Raw genomic sequence first — 13,241 nt, 5'->3', positions numbered from 1 at the left:
GACAGCCGGCTACTCCCCCAGAGACTCCACCCAGTCCCCTGGGCCCGGCGTTCAGCGCGCCGACGGTGCCCGGCTCCAGGAGCTCCAGCTCCCTCCACGTGTCCTGTCTTCCCAGCAGCCTCCTCTGCCGCCTCTGGAGGAAAATCTCCTGACAACTCGCGGTCTGCGGACTACGACTCCCAGGAGGCGCCGCGCCGCGGTTCTCCCCGCCCCCTTTCCGGGACGCGCAGGCGCCCTGGGCTCCGTCTACCAGCCTGGCTGGCGACGCCTGGATGCGGTTTCTTCAGGGATTTGTAGTTTTTCTGGAGTTACCCGGGCCGTCTGTCAAACGGACAAAAACTACAAGTCTCGGCTGCCCCAGCGCTGCGAGCCTGGTCACGTGGCGGGGGCCGACCGGGCGTGCGTGCCGCCGTTGATCCGGTGCTGCAGTGAGGAGGTGGTTCTTGCCCGTGTTGTGTGTGTGTGTGAGTGAGAGAGCGAGTGAGTGAGTGAGTGAGTGTGTGTGTGGGGGGGACTCGGCTTGTTGTTGTCGGTGACTTCCCCCTCCCCTTCACCCCTTCCCCTCCCCGCCGCCGCTGCAGTGGCCGCTCCCTGGGCTGTAGGAAATGAGCGATAACGATGACATCGAGGTGGAGAGCGACGTGAGTCCTGGGGCTTCTTCCTTCCCGTGCGGGTTGTCAGGCGGGGACAGCGGCCGGGGCTCTCAGCGGGGCGACGGCGGGAGGGGGCCGGGCCGCCGCCGCCTCCTTCCCCTTCCCCTTCCCCTCGGGGCCAGGACTACCTCCGTCGCGTTCCCGGCTCGCTCCCCTCCGGCTCCTGGCCGGAGCGGCCTCCTGGGACTGGAGGTGGGGGGAAGACACGCGGCTTCTGGGACTCCCACCTTCTCCCGTGGGGGAGGGTGCTGCGGCCTCCCGCTCCCACCTTCCCGGGCTCAGGATCCGGGGGACAAGGATGGGGGGCGCCCGGGATCCCATTGTCCGGATCCAGGGGAAGGGGACGGCGTTCAGGACCTGCCCCTTCGGAACGCGATCCTCTCCTCCCGTGACCCGCGGATCCTGGGGGGCGAGGAAGGGCGGAGAGGGGTTGGGGGTGCCTAGATGCCCGAGCTGGGTCTGCAGGGAGGAGACAGTGCTCGGGACCCCTCTGGCCCGGGTCGGATCCCGGAAGGAGGGGCGGCGCTCGGGACCCCTCTACCCCGCTACCGGATCCCGCCGAGGGTGGAAGGGTGGGGGCAAGGGGTGGGGAGGGAGGCAGGGGTGTCGGGCTGACTCCCCACCCTCCGCTTCCTCTGCCGCCGGCATTTTCTTTCTTATTATTGAATGTTAAGTGTAAAAATAACTTCTATATTTTCTATTTTTTTTTCTCTCCTATTCCAGGAAGAGCAACCGAGGTTTCAATCTGCGGTACGTCTCCTACTCTCCATTTCATTTTTATTTCCGTTCAGTTCTATTCCTTTTTGGGGTCAGAGAGAAAAAGAGATCGTACTGTTACTTTTAATATTGTAGTAAATCACTAATGTTAACCACTAAGGTGAGGTGGGGCCTGGTTCTGGAGGGTGGGGGAGTTGCAAATCCTATCATTCTAGATTCTCAGGTGATAAGTTCAGTAAGAGGAGCTGTATGCAAAGAATTGAATTGTTCTGTAGTTTTCAAATAGGGGATCCAGCTGCCGCTATGTAAGTGGAAATGAGAAATGCAGCATTCTGAAGTCAGTGGTAGTATTTCAGGGCAAAGTGGTCAGAAGATTTATTTAGGAACAAGTAGATTTTAAACCATATCTGTATAATTATGTGAAGCTGAAGCCACATGCAATAATCGCCTTTAACCAAGTCATGTGACTGCTATAGACCCGTAGAATCTAGCACAATGTGGTATTCTAACACAAAAATTGGAAATGTAGAGGAGCCAAACGTTGCATCATCAAAGTGTCACATAAAGTTGTTATGGTCTGATTCTCTGTATTTGAAGAAGAGGTATAAAGAAAATTAAAAAATAGCTGAAGAAAAGTGGCATTGCAGAAAGAGCTTTGCTGAAAGGTGATGGATGAGACCATATAATGTTATCAATAATTTCTTAGGGTTTTGATATTAATGTTCCCAGTAGATGGTTCTGTGGATTTAGATATGCACTAATTTCATATCTTTGGAGTCTGAGACAGTAATATGGGTTTTTCATGAATAGATTAGAGGGGAAAAAAAGAAAACATATAGAATAAATCAGAATCAGAGGGGAAGAGAAATAAGTATATCAGAGTTCTAATATTTGAAATTGGGAACAGTAGGAAGTGTATAGAATGGGGGTAAAAAATTTGAATGCCCATGAGGGCCATAAAGAATAAAGAAAGAAGAGGTGAGGACTTGGGTACTGGAGAGCAATGCCTCTCCTAAAAAGTCAGCCACTACTGAATTCCAGTGGTTTGTTATGTAGGAGTGAAGGGTCAGTATTGCCAGATCTTCCTATTTTTTATTTTATTTTATTTATTTATTTTTGAGATAGAGTCTTGCTCTGTCACCAGGCTGGAGTGCAATGGTGCTGTCTCGGCTCACTGCAACCTCCGCCTCCTGGGTTCAAGCGATTCTTCTGCCTCAGCCTCCTGAGTAGCTGGGACTACAGGCGCACACCCCTACATCCAGCTAATTTTTGTATTTTTAGTAGAGACGGGGTTTCACCTTGTTGGCCAGGCTGGTCTCGATCTCTTGACCTCGTGATCCGCCCACCTCGGCCTCCCAAAGTGCTGGAATTACAGGCGTGAGCCACCGCGCCCGGCTGATCTTCCTATTTTTTAAGAAAGATTAGAAATCCAAAGCGTTATGTTATTTTTCTGATTTTTAAAATGATGTGTGGAACAACTGTTTGGGCTTGTTAGAATTTGCAGGATGTCACTTTGATACCTCTGGCATAAGAACCTAATAACCACAGGATAAAGGCAAGCCATCTCAGTTGTACCTGCTCTTCATTAGAGCAAGCAAAGATTATGCAGGTTGTCTAAGCAAATAGGCATTAAGAAAACTTATTTATTGAGAGCTGGTATTTTCTTAAAATCCGGGGATGTAGTTGTTCCAGAAATCTTAAAAATTATCCCTGGGTAGTAGTCATTAAAGATAATTTGTTTTGTTTTATTTATCCTTGAAGTATTCTCATATACTTATGCATATATTTGAAAATTGAATTCGTTTTTTTCATTTACTTTTATCCTTCATGTTTGGGGCCTAGTCTGTTGAAAACTTTTTTTTTCCTGCAAGTCTCCAGTTGTAAAATCTGTGCCAGGGCTTGATCAGAGACAGAGGGTAAGGATCGTTAGGCTTCCTTTGCAGAATTATCCTTTGAATTGGAATTATACTGAATCCTAGTAAGAGAAAGTGTTTTTTTTTTTGTTTTGTTTTGGTGAAATTTTGGCTCACAGTTCTTGAAAGCGTTCTGCTTTTCAAAATATTCGTCCACATGATTGTTGATGTAAATTTGTTTATTAAATTACTACAACGTTTCTGCTTTCCTGGAATGCTAATCTCACTGTTTTGTCTAGATGTTTTTAGTTTGCTATTAAGGTGCCTAGGGTTTTTCCTTTTGATTTTCGGAGTAGGCAAGGGAAGTTGGTTTGACACTTTGTTTTTAATTTAACACATCTATTTGTTGAGATTTCTAAGTATTACTCTGCACAATATAATTACAACAGCATGGAGAGAAAAAGCAGATGTGTTTTAGACAAATTTTATAGTGTATCAAACAACTATCGTGAATGTGTAGGGTAAAAAGGATTCCATTTTTTCCCCTCTGTGAATGCATCTGCTTGCTTCTTAATATTTAATATAGATAATAAATTTATTTTTTAAAATTTAAGAGGGAGCTATTCTTAAGTTTTGCCTTAAAAAAGGTATGGACTATGAACAACCAAATACTTAGGTATTTAGGACTACAGAAGAAGTTGAAAAAGTTATTTGAAAAATGCTCTGTGGATCCTAATATAAAAACATTCATGTATGTTTTATAATGTCACTACTACAATATCTAGGCCTTACTACATGAAAAATGTAAGATACTGAGAACAGAGTTAGGAAGTTAGGCTAACTCTAACAGAAAGTGAAACTGATTTGGCAAATATTTTTTTCTATTGCTTCAGTACAAACGGAAAACAGCTTCTCCAATGACCAGTAAGCTTTGTTAAAGGAAGTAACCCCAAAGAGTATTCTTATTACTAAATTCAGTACATCACAAAATCCCACTGATGTTATCTTATTTTTGTTATATTTTGGAGGGAAGAGGTTGCATTTTAAAGATAGATTTCTGGGACAGGTATATTCTATTGCAAGGGCTTCCTTTTGCTTTCTTTCTGTTTGGGAAATTTCTTTAGGAAAGAGTGAAAGTATACAAGAAATGTATGGGTTAGTGTGTTGGTCAGGAAATGCAAGTTTTTTTCCAGTGACCATGCCTGATGGTACCTGAGTGAGTTGCAGATGCAGTATGCCTATTAGGGGTTTGAAAACAGATTTGTGCAATTCTGCTTCTGGACCTTTCTGGTATGAAATATTTTTAACTTCTCAGAGCTCTTTGCTTCTTTAGGAATATTCAGAAGAGAACAAGCTTGGTAGCATGAGATTGGAATTCACTCAGGAAACTGCTGTCTTGTTTTACCTGCAGTCAGTTGCATGACAGAAGTGCTGCACGATGCATGTACAAAAGTACTCTGCTTAGAGTGTTGACAGTGATAACAGAAATGCCAGAGTGAGTTCCTAAATGTGCCTGTGTTAGAGTAAAAGTTGTTCTTATGTCTAAAATAATTTTTCCAAGATGCCAGTAGTAGTGAAATCGTTGGTCAAAGAATTCAGCTTGGTTTTTAATTAAAATTTCCTGACTAAGGCATCCTTCTCTGAAATGGCTATGGTGTGAGGCCCTGTTTGAATAACATTTGCCAGTTCTTTTAGGCACCAAATGAAAAAAGTTTGAAAACAAATACCTACATTAGATAGTGTTGGAAATGTATACCAGGCAATCAGCTACAAGCAGGACAGATATTGGAAAATTGAAATAGATGTCTTTCTTTTAGGGAGCTTGGTGAGTTTTTCTCATCCTACCTGCCCATTATTTTATGTTATAATTTTGGGGTTGATTAAAATGAGTATTTTAAGTTGTTTAGAAATTGAGCTTTATCTTATCTTGTTCTTATCTATCAGAAGTAAAAAATAGATCTTTTCGGATGAGATTTTTGGGTCTGTGTATTCTCAAGTGTCCTTAGTCTCTAATAAGAATAGCTTGATAAGAATCATAAGCAACACAAGCTTCCCTCTAAAATACAACCTTCACATTTTGTAAAGGTAGTAAATATTTAGTGGCAACGAATTGCCTATGTGCTGAGAATTTTCTGTATTAGAATTAAGATGATTCCCCTTATAGGTGGGGTTATCTGTCAGGTAGCCTGCAAGACATGGCATTGTTCTGGAGAACCTTGTGCATCCTGGAATAATGAAGCATTTATTTCCACATGCTATTTGTCTAGAACTTGGAGGAAATAAGCTTACTGACTGATGTGATGCCTTGAACAAAGATGCAGTCTCTGTGCAGTAAGTTGGAAGGAAATCATTTTAAGAGATTTCCCTCAATTTTGAACAGACCTCCTTAGCCTAGATGACTTCCTGCCAACGTAGAAACTTCTTGGCTAACAAAATAATGTTTGCCTTCAACATCTAACAACACAAGATACATGTGCTTGGTAGTGTCAAAAATGGACAAATTGTAGGTGAAGATTTTTATTCTGGCTACCAGTGTGGAAAGTTGGGTAGAAATATAACTGAAAGGCTGAATAAAAACCTTGGCAGAGATGTCAAAGCTGGAAGTGATTTGGTGCGGGAGTTTCTGTTGAGCATCTGTGGACCACTGCATAGCCCCTTAGTATTTCTGTTAGGGATGCCCTGGAGGAAGGGTTTCCTGGCAGAAATCCAGACGTACAAATTCAGTGTACTAGAAGAGTGGGCAGTGTCCAGCCACTGTTCCCATAGGATGTATAGGGGAGATGTTTGGGAGCCTGCTGTACAGTCCAAGAATACCTCTGTTGTCTCCTAGAATAGGGCCTAATTAATTCCACAAGGGGGCTTTCCGTACCATTCGTTTTCATTATTGAACATTATTCTCAGTACAGGCTCATCAGAGTAGAGTTTTATTTGTTCAAGACAATTGTTTGGCCCTGTTTTTTAAAGCCAGTTTTGCATTTGTGGGAGGTTATTAGATGCCTTACAGTGGGAGTCTTTCCCCAGTTTTTGTTCTTCAACTCTGAAATCATGGCCCTGTCAGAAAGGGTTGCCAGCAAGCAAAGACAGTTAACAAGGCAGTGATAAAGCCTGCAAACTGGTCCTCCAATGGGGGTGGGGATGAGGCGCGGGCAGTGTTATCGGACTGGGTGGATCTGTGGTTTGGAAATACTTCCCACAGAGAATTCTCAGCCTTGTGTAAAGGTTTTTACGTTTTTCATGTGCTCTTTCAAAACATTAGTGATAACATTTAATTCAGAGTTGCCTGGAATTAGGCTTGTTAGCTGTGCATGTTTTTAACTTGTTCTTTCAAATCAAGCTTGGGGAAGAGAAAAATACATCCTTGCCATTATCTCTGAGAGATTTAAAATTGACTCCAGTAGTAGCTCAGGGATGGACATGGCAGCAGGGATTGGTCTAAGATTCCACTCTTCTGCTAGTTAAATTGGGCCTGGAACCACTACAGAAATTCCATCCACTACTTTGAGAACAACAGTCCCCAGCCCAGGCTTTCTACCAGGCAGTGGACCGCTGCCTTTCCTTGTTGAGCCAACTTCTCAAACTTGGCCGGCTCCCCAGATGAGAAGCCAAGATTTCTGCTCATGATCTACAGCCAAGTTCACTTACAATCCTCTAACCGAGAGACTTGTCCATTTGAGTCCTTTCAGAGCTCAGTGAATGGGAGGGGGTAGTGCACTGTGGGGATGATTTTGATGTTAGATTATACTTAGCTCCACCCCTTTAGTGCAGGTCCACGTGAAACCAAGTGCAACTGCATTCTAGCCGTTTGAGATTTGCAGGGCTCTCCCAGAAAGAAAACAGACAATTAGAATTTTATTTGTATCAACAGGAGGGATTGTGGGTAATTCTGGTGCACAGCTCTTACCTGGGAGGAGGGCCAAGAATCGTGGTGATTTAGTAGACAGGAGTATCTTGGGCTGCTCTGGAGACCAAAGATGGGCGATTAATTTGCATGTAAATAAACCACCTTAGGTAGTATATAGCAAACAGGAGCGGCAAGGAATGTTGTCTCTTGGCCTTTAAGCTCCTTAGGTATAGTCCCAGCCCAACTTATCTTTGTGTAGATGATCAGAGGGAACAACAGTAAGTTCAAAAGGACTAGATACTTAAATAGGTTTAATTCTGTTGAGCTATTTCATGCTACTGTTAGAAGGCATCTATAATTTTGCTCTAAAGTTGTATGATACAGAGTACCTGCCTCTAGCCTCAGATTACTTGGTGTTCCAAGCTTGACCGTCGTCCTCTCAGCTTCTCCATAATATTTCATATGTCACTATAGTTCAGTAAACATTCATTTTACAGTGAAACCAGACTTAACAAGATTAGGACAACTTTAGAAGTGCTCCAGGCATCTGCCCCCAAAAGAGAGAGATGCTGTGGAGAACCATGGTTGTCATGGGAACCTCATGTCCAGTTCAGTAGAGCTGTAGGAGAGGTGCATGCTTAAGAGACCAGGAAGTACTCAGATGACCACAGGTGCTCCCAGCCTCCTCTTCCTCTGTAATGACTAGGACTTTAGGATTAAATAACAGGAGAATTTCAAGTCCTTTCATTCTCACAACTCTTGATAGAATTTTGTCTGTACATCTTCTCTAGTACAAGGATTCATGTGAGGCAGCATTATTCTTGTGCTAAGCCAAGTTACTTACTCTTGTTCCATTTTTTGAATTTCTGGTCCCCTGTGTGTGTAGATTTAAGCTACCTGAACTTCCCGTATACAGACTTGGTCTCTAGGTTAGCTCAATGCAACCATGTGCATTCAAGGTGAATGTTCAGAGTATAATTTCCATAATTCTCAGTGTAGGTGTGATGAAGTTCCTCTTGCTTTGGGTTTGTGTTCCTTTTGGAGGGGATACCCCTCTGATGGGGGCCTGCTGAAGTGCGCTTACCATGCTCTCCAGCACTGTCTCTTCTGCCTGAAATCAGAGCATTTTGCGATTCCTGATTTGGTGTTGGCAGTTTTGGTCCGTCTCCAGTTGACTGTTCTTTGTGATTACAAGTAGGCTAAGACTTTGACTTGGATATTTAGATACTGCCAAAGTAGCCTGACCTGCCACAGGTGCCTGAGGGAATTTATTCTGAGTATGTAGTGTCAGAAAGTGTGCCCTCTAAGAACTGCCTGTCTGGCACTGCCTGTGTGCGGGAAAGCCCTTGGCAGGATAGGACCTTGGATCTACTTTTAAAAAACAGGAACTCAGAATTCAGTTGTCATCTTATCAGCTCTGTCATAATGATCTCAGATTCATGCATCTAGATTTTATAGGAGTTTTAGTTTCTATTATATGATTTGATGAGAAAGTCTTAAACTAGTGCCTTTTACTGGGCTTGGGGCTCACGGTGATGGTTTCACATGAAAGAAGCACCAGTGACTTAACTCTTTTTTCCCCTGGACACCCATCTGGGGAATCTCTTACAGTGGAGGTGATCACATCTTAAGAAGGGGCCACTGGAGCTTTCTCTAGTCACTTCCTAACCACAGACTGGTGGCTCTTCTGTCACATAAGCAAGTTGGGGGAGGGGGGACCACTGATGTTACAGGAGAGTCACACTTTGTTCCCCTGAATAACTTTTATTTTACTTATGCATGAGCTGGATGCATCGAGCTACTTTGGATGTTCCTGTCGCAAGCCTTGCTCACCCCTTTCTCCCCCTTTAGCAGAGCCTAATTCTGGAGACTCCTAACTGCCCACCTCGAGAAATCCTTCCCAGTCCACTCGCCAGGGACAGGCTGACAGCGTGTACTTCCAGGCTATACCCCACCCACCTTGTACCAAGCAAAAGGAGTGACATTCCTAACGTGTTCTTTCTCCTATTCTTCTAGGCTGACAAACGGGCTCATCATAATGCACTGGAACGAAAACGTAGGGACCACATCAAAGACAGCTTTCACAGTTTGCGGGACTCAGTCCCATCACTCCAAGGAGAGAAGGTGAGTTTCTTGAGGAAGCTGAGTAACTGGCCACTACTAGCTTTTAACTTGTTGCGGAGCTTAGGAGAGCACTCACCTATTGGGAAGGAAATGTAGTCACAGATATTCAGGTAGCATGGTTGCCTTATTTTTTGACTGTTTGGAGGATCACTGCACGCCTTACCTACTCCAGTTTATCCTTAACAAAATATGTCAGATATAATGGAGCTATTTGTAAGATATTGGTAGGAGTCATCTTTCTAAATTTGTATTATTTGTAATAAATTCAAGAAATTATAACTATATACTGTAGTGTAAAGGGTGGCCCAGGGTTCATTTGGGATAACAGTAAAGATTCCAGAGGTGGTTAATACCCTAGACCTCCCTGAGAATTTCTTTCCTGTGGTTCAAGGTTAATACTTACTATAAATGAGCACTTGCAGAAATGCATGTAATGTATGTTAAAAGCAGCCTGGGCACCATTGATTTTCTAGCCCCAATAATTGTTATTTCCAAGGCGTATGAAGAGCATTTTAAACTGTGGGACAAAAGACTTGAGTGAAGAGACATGTTCGTGTGAAATAGAAAAAAATAACCGTTCTTCCCCACTCCCTTCTGGAACCTAGCGTTTTCCCTGGAGGGCTAGGCACCAGCTGTTTCTACATTTTAAAAACAAAATTAGAAGCTTTGAGTAAAAGCCTATGGGTTAGGGTCACTCCCTGGAATTTGGAGAAAACATCTGCACAGCTAGTTCCATCCTTGACAGAGAGTGTAGTTGTCTGCAGCAATTCAGTGGAATAACTGGCAAGCTGGGAAGAGGACCTATGTTTTTGCTTTAGTGATCCAGTGTTTTATAAAGAAGCAACTATTCTGTTAAGAACAATTTTTGCTTTTGAGTGCACTTTGATTTAGTTCTGTGGTGGGGGTCCTGGATTTGTTTGGCTATCCAAGATCAAATTTGGAACCCTTATGCTTTCATTTTTTATATTGTCACTCTGGTGAGTTATATGCTCTCTCCTTTATCTAAGGTGTGGCTTTCCATGTGGCGGAAACATGGAGAAGATCTGACCTTTATAAAGAACAAAACAGGCCATGTGCATACCTAGTATTGCAAAACCAGAATTTGTCATGGGTTAAGCGTACTAAGTGTGGACTTGATTTAATGACCTTAAACCAAAGTACTTACCTGGAATAACAACCTTCCTGAGTACAACACTAAGTACCACAGAAATCTTTATGACTAGAGACAGACTCACCCCTTTAGTCAAAGTAAACACATGCCAAAGATTATCTCTTAGGCTTCTTTGACCTGTTGACAGTTGGTGCATATTCCTGTACCATAGTATCCATTAAAATTGCTTTGGTAAACTATATGGACAAGAGCTGCCTTCTCCTAAGTCTCACATCTAACCAGGAGTGGCACTGGGGGAATGTTTCTCGGGGTGAATTGTGGACCACCCACATCAGATTCACTACTGAATCAGCCTTTCTGGAGGGAAGCCTGGGAATCTGTATTTATAACAAGCAGTCAGATGATTCTTAGGCATTCTTAAGTTTGAATACATTGGGAGAGGTGGGTCATAGGATCACAACTATACCTTTTCCTTATCCAACCTGTTTTACAATGCCATAACATTCTTCCTTAACTCCTTATAATTACATTATTCTAAATCATATTTTCTCCTTTCTTTCTTCAAGGAAGTTGAAGGTTTGAATTTGGTAGTCTTACAGAGGGAATAATTTGTCCTTTGTTGTGGCTCATTTATTTACTCATTGATGCCATTCAACACATATTTACTGAGGGTCTACTACCTGCCAGGTACTATTCTAGATACTGGGAATACAGCAGTAAACAAAACAGACAATAACAGGAGCTCTTGCTCTGATGAGGAAATGATAAAAAAAGAAGTAAGAATTAAAAATATATGTATTATGTCAGGTAAGTACCATGGAGAAAAACAGGGAAGAAGAGTTGCAATTTTAATTATGGCAGAGAAGAAGAGTGTTGCTGGTAAAGCTTTGAACAAAGTGAAGCAAAGAATAGTGCATCTGTCTGGTAATGAGCATTCCAGGCAGAGGAAAGGCAAGTGTGGTAGCACTGAGACAGGAACCTGTAAGCATTCCTGGGCCAGGCAGGGAAAACAAAGAGGCCAGAGTAGCTAGAGTGGAATGAGTGAAGGGATGGTGGCAGGAGATGCTGGCAGAAAAGTAGCAGGACTAGGAGAGAGGAGTGGTCCAGGGGAACCAGATTCTAGAGCCAGTCAGCACAACCCCAGTTTGAGAATTTACTAGATACCATTCTAATTTCCGAATCCTCCTATGCTGTGTTACAATCCAAGTATGTCCTACTGACAGTGAATGAAGGAAATGTCTATAAACTCTCAACCTCTTCCTCTTTAAAAAGCAAGCTGCCAGCACTGTTTCATAGGTGCCGTGAGTCTAACAGAATACTTTGGTCCCTCAGACTTATGAGTTGTGACTAAACGTGGCGTTTTTTAAAATGTGGTATTTGAACCAAAGGAAATGGGCTCATTCTTAGATTGTGGTAATTAAGGTTATGACATTATGTAAATAATCATGAGATGATTATTTTACCATGTGAATTTTGGGAAACTTAGATTCTTAAAGGGAAATTTAGGTCTCTCTGTGTTCCAGTCTCTGACTTAAACATCTTTATGTTCCAGCTGACTTCTTCCTTAGCATTTGGATTATCTGTCATATGTGTAAGCCTTTTGTTTTTTAAAGAGAAAGCAATATATTAATTGAATTGGATCCTAACCAAGAATAAGGGATACTTGTTTAAAAAAGAAAGAAGGCTTTAAATGTGGGACCCAAACTCTATTTACCCTTTGTTTTCTGTATTTCTACTATAAATTAAACATTTAAAAAAATGGTTGGCCGGGCGTGGTGGCTGATGCCTGTAATACCAGCACTTTGGGAGACTGAGGCAGGTGGATCACTTGAACCCGGGAGTTTGAGACCAACCTGGGCAACATGGCAAAACCATGTCTCTACAAAAAATACAAAAATTAGTCGGGTGTGGTGGTGCTTACCTGTAGTCCTGGCTACCTGGGAGGCTGTGGTGGGAGGATCACTTGAGTCTGGGAGGTCCTGGCTACAGTGAGCCATGATGGCATCACTCCAGCCTGGGCGACAGAGTGAGACCCTGTCTCAAAAAAATAAGAAAAATTAAAAAAAGAATTACTTTTTTCTTGAGGAAAAAAACCAGTAATAATTGACACTGTATTGCAATGTAAAATTAAATCCACACAGCAGTTGTATAAGGTATGGTACTGTTATTAGACAGTTATTACTGCTGTTGCTCCTGTCAGTGTTATTAACAGGCTCAAGATCATTATCCCATCTGTAGCAGGACAGCGGCTAGAACTCAGGATTGCCAATTAATTGTCAAGTTCCATCTTTTTCCTGTACCATATGGGTAAACAGTTTAAGGATATTTAAAAAAAATCTTGCTTAAATACTTATATCTTGTCATTGTCCTGGGAGCTTCCCCTGGATAGGCCTGTTAATCTTGGCAGTGTATCATACCACGGCTACTATAAAAATACTCTCCTCTGAGGTGGCATATGTAGGTAACACTGAAGTGCGGGGTATTAAGGATCATTTAAAGTCTATAATTTCTTTCTGAGTTCACATAGTTGCTCTGAGCCTAAGAAAATAGACCATTACAGTTCGTGGTTCATTTGGGTTTTGCCATAGGTCCCAGAGTTAACAAGTAGACCCTCGAACTCTATTGTTTGAGTCTTTTGTGTTCCTTGCAGTTTCTCAACTGTACATGGAGCCCACTGGGAACAATAGGATGGAATTAGAACCGTCAGCCAGCCAACCAGAGTAATGGAGTGAGGGCAAGATCAACTGTCAACTGTGGCCCCATTTTTTTTTTTTTTCTTTTACAGAGATGTTACTTTTACAGAAAGTATTAGTTAAGTGTCCTTGCTTGGGTACTAGGGAGTGTTACACAATGGTTCACTGGCACTAAGCTCACCGTATTTATGTTGGGGAGCAAGACATGATAGCCAGCCCATCATTTTGCCTTTACATGGGAGTATAATT

The 13,241-nt window shown here is 42.7% G+C and overlaps 1 protein-coding gene and 1 long non-coding RNA gene across 8 annotated transcripts in view; one reads left to right on the top strand and one right to left on the bottom strand.

Moving 5' to 3' along the window:
- Positions 1–253: 253 nt before the first annotated feature.
- MAX (MYC associated factor X) overlaps positions 254–13,241 on the top strand; it is a 97,158-nt gene continuing 84,170 nt past the window's right edge. For 4 of the 7 annotated variants that reach the window (XM_025392269.1, XM_025392264.1, XM_025392267.1 and 1 more), the window contains exons 1-3: positions 254–641; positions 1,377–1,403; positions 9,081–9,188. In XM_025392269.1, the coding sequence (XP_025248054.1) occupies positions 606–641; positions 1,377–1,403; positions 9,081–9,188 (171 nt within the window). In that variant the 5' untranslated portion in view covers positions 254–605. The remainder of the gene's footprint in view (positions 642–1,376; positions 1,404–9,080; positions 9,189–13,241) is intronic. The other 3 variants (XM_025392271.1, XM_025392265.1, XM_025392270.1) reach the window with 1 other exon arrangement.
- Positions 8,547–12,959, bottom strand: LOC112628933. Its single transcript, XR_003120505.1, has 3 exons — positions 12,858–12,959; positions 12,221–12,333; positions 8,547–9,264 (listed from the first exon to the last, which is right to left on the bottom strand). It is a non-coding gene; the product is annotated as an uncharacterized LOC112628933 (long non-coding RNA).

This window comes from Theropithecus gelada, chromosome 7b (assembly GCF_003255815.1).
Source record: "Theropithecus gelada isolate Dixy chromosome 7b, Tgel_1.0, whole genome shotgun sequence".
Taxonomy (NCBI): domain Eukaryota; kingdom Metazoa; phylum Chordata; class Mammalia; order Primates; family Cercopithecidae; genus Theropithecus; species Theropithecus gelada.
This window is presented reverse-complemented; position numbering and strand designations above follow the sequence as displayed.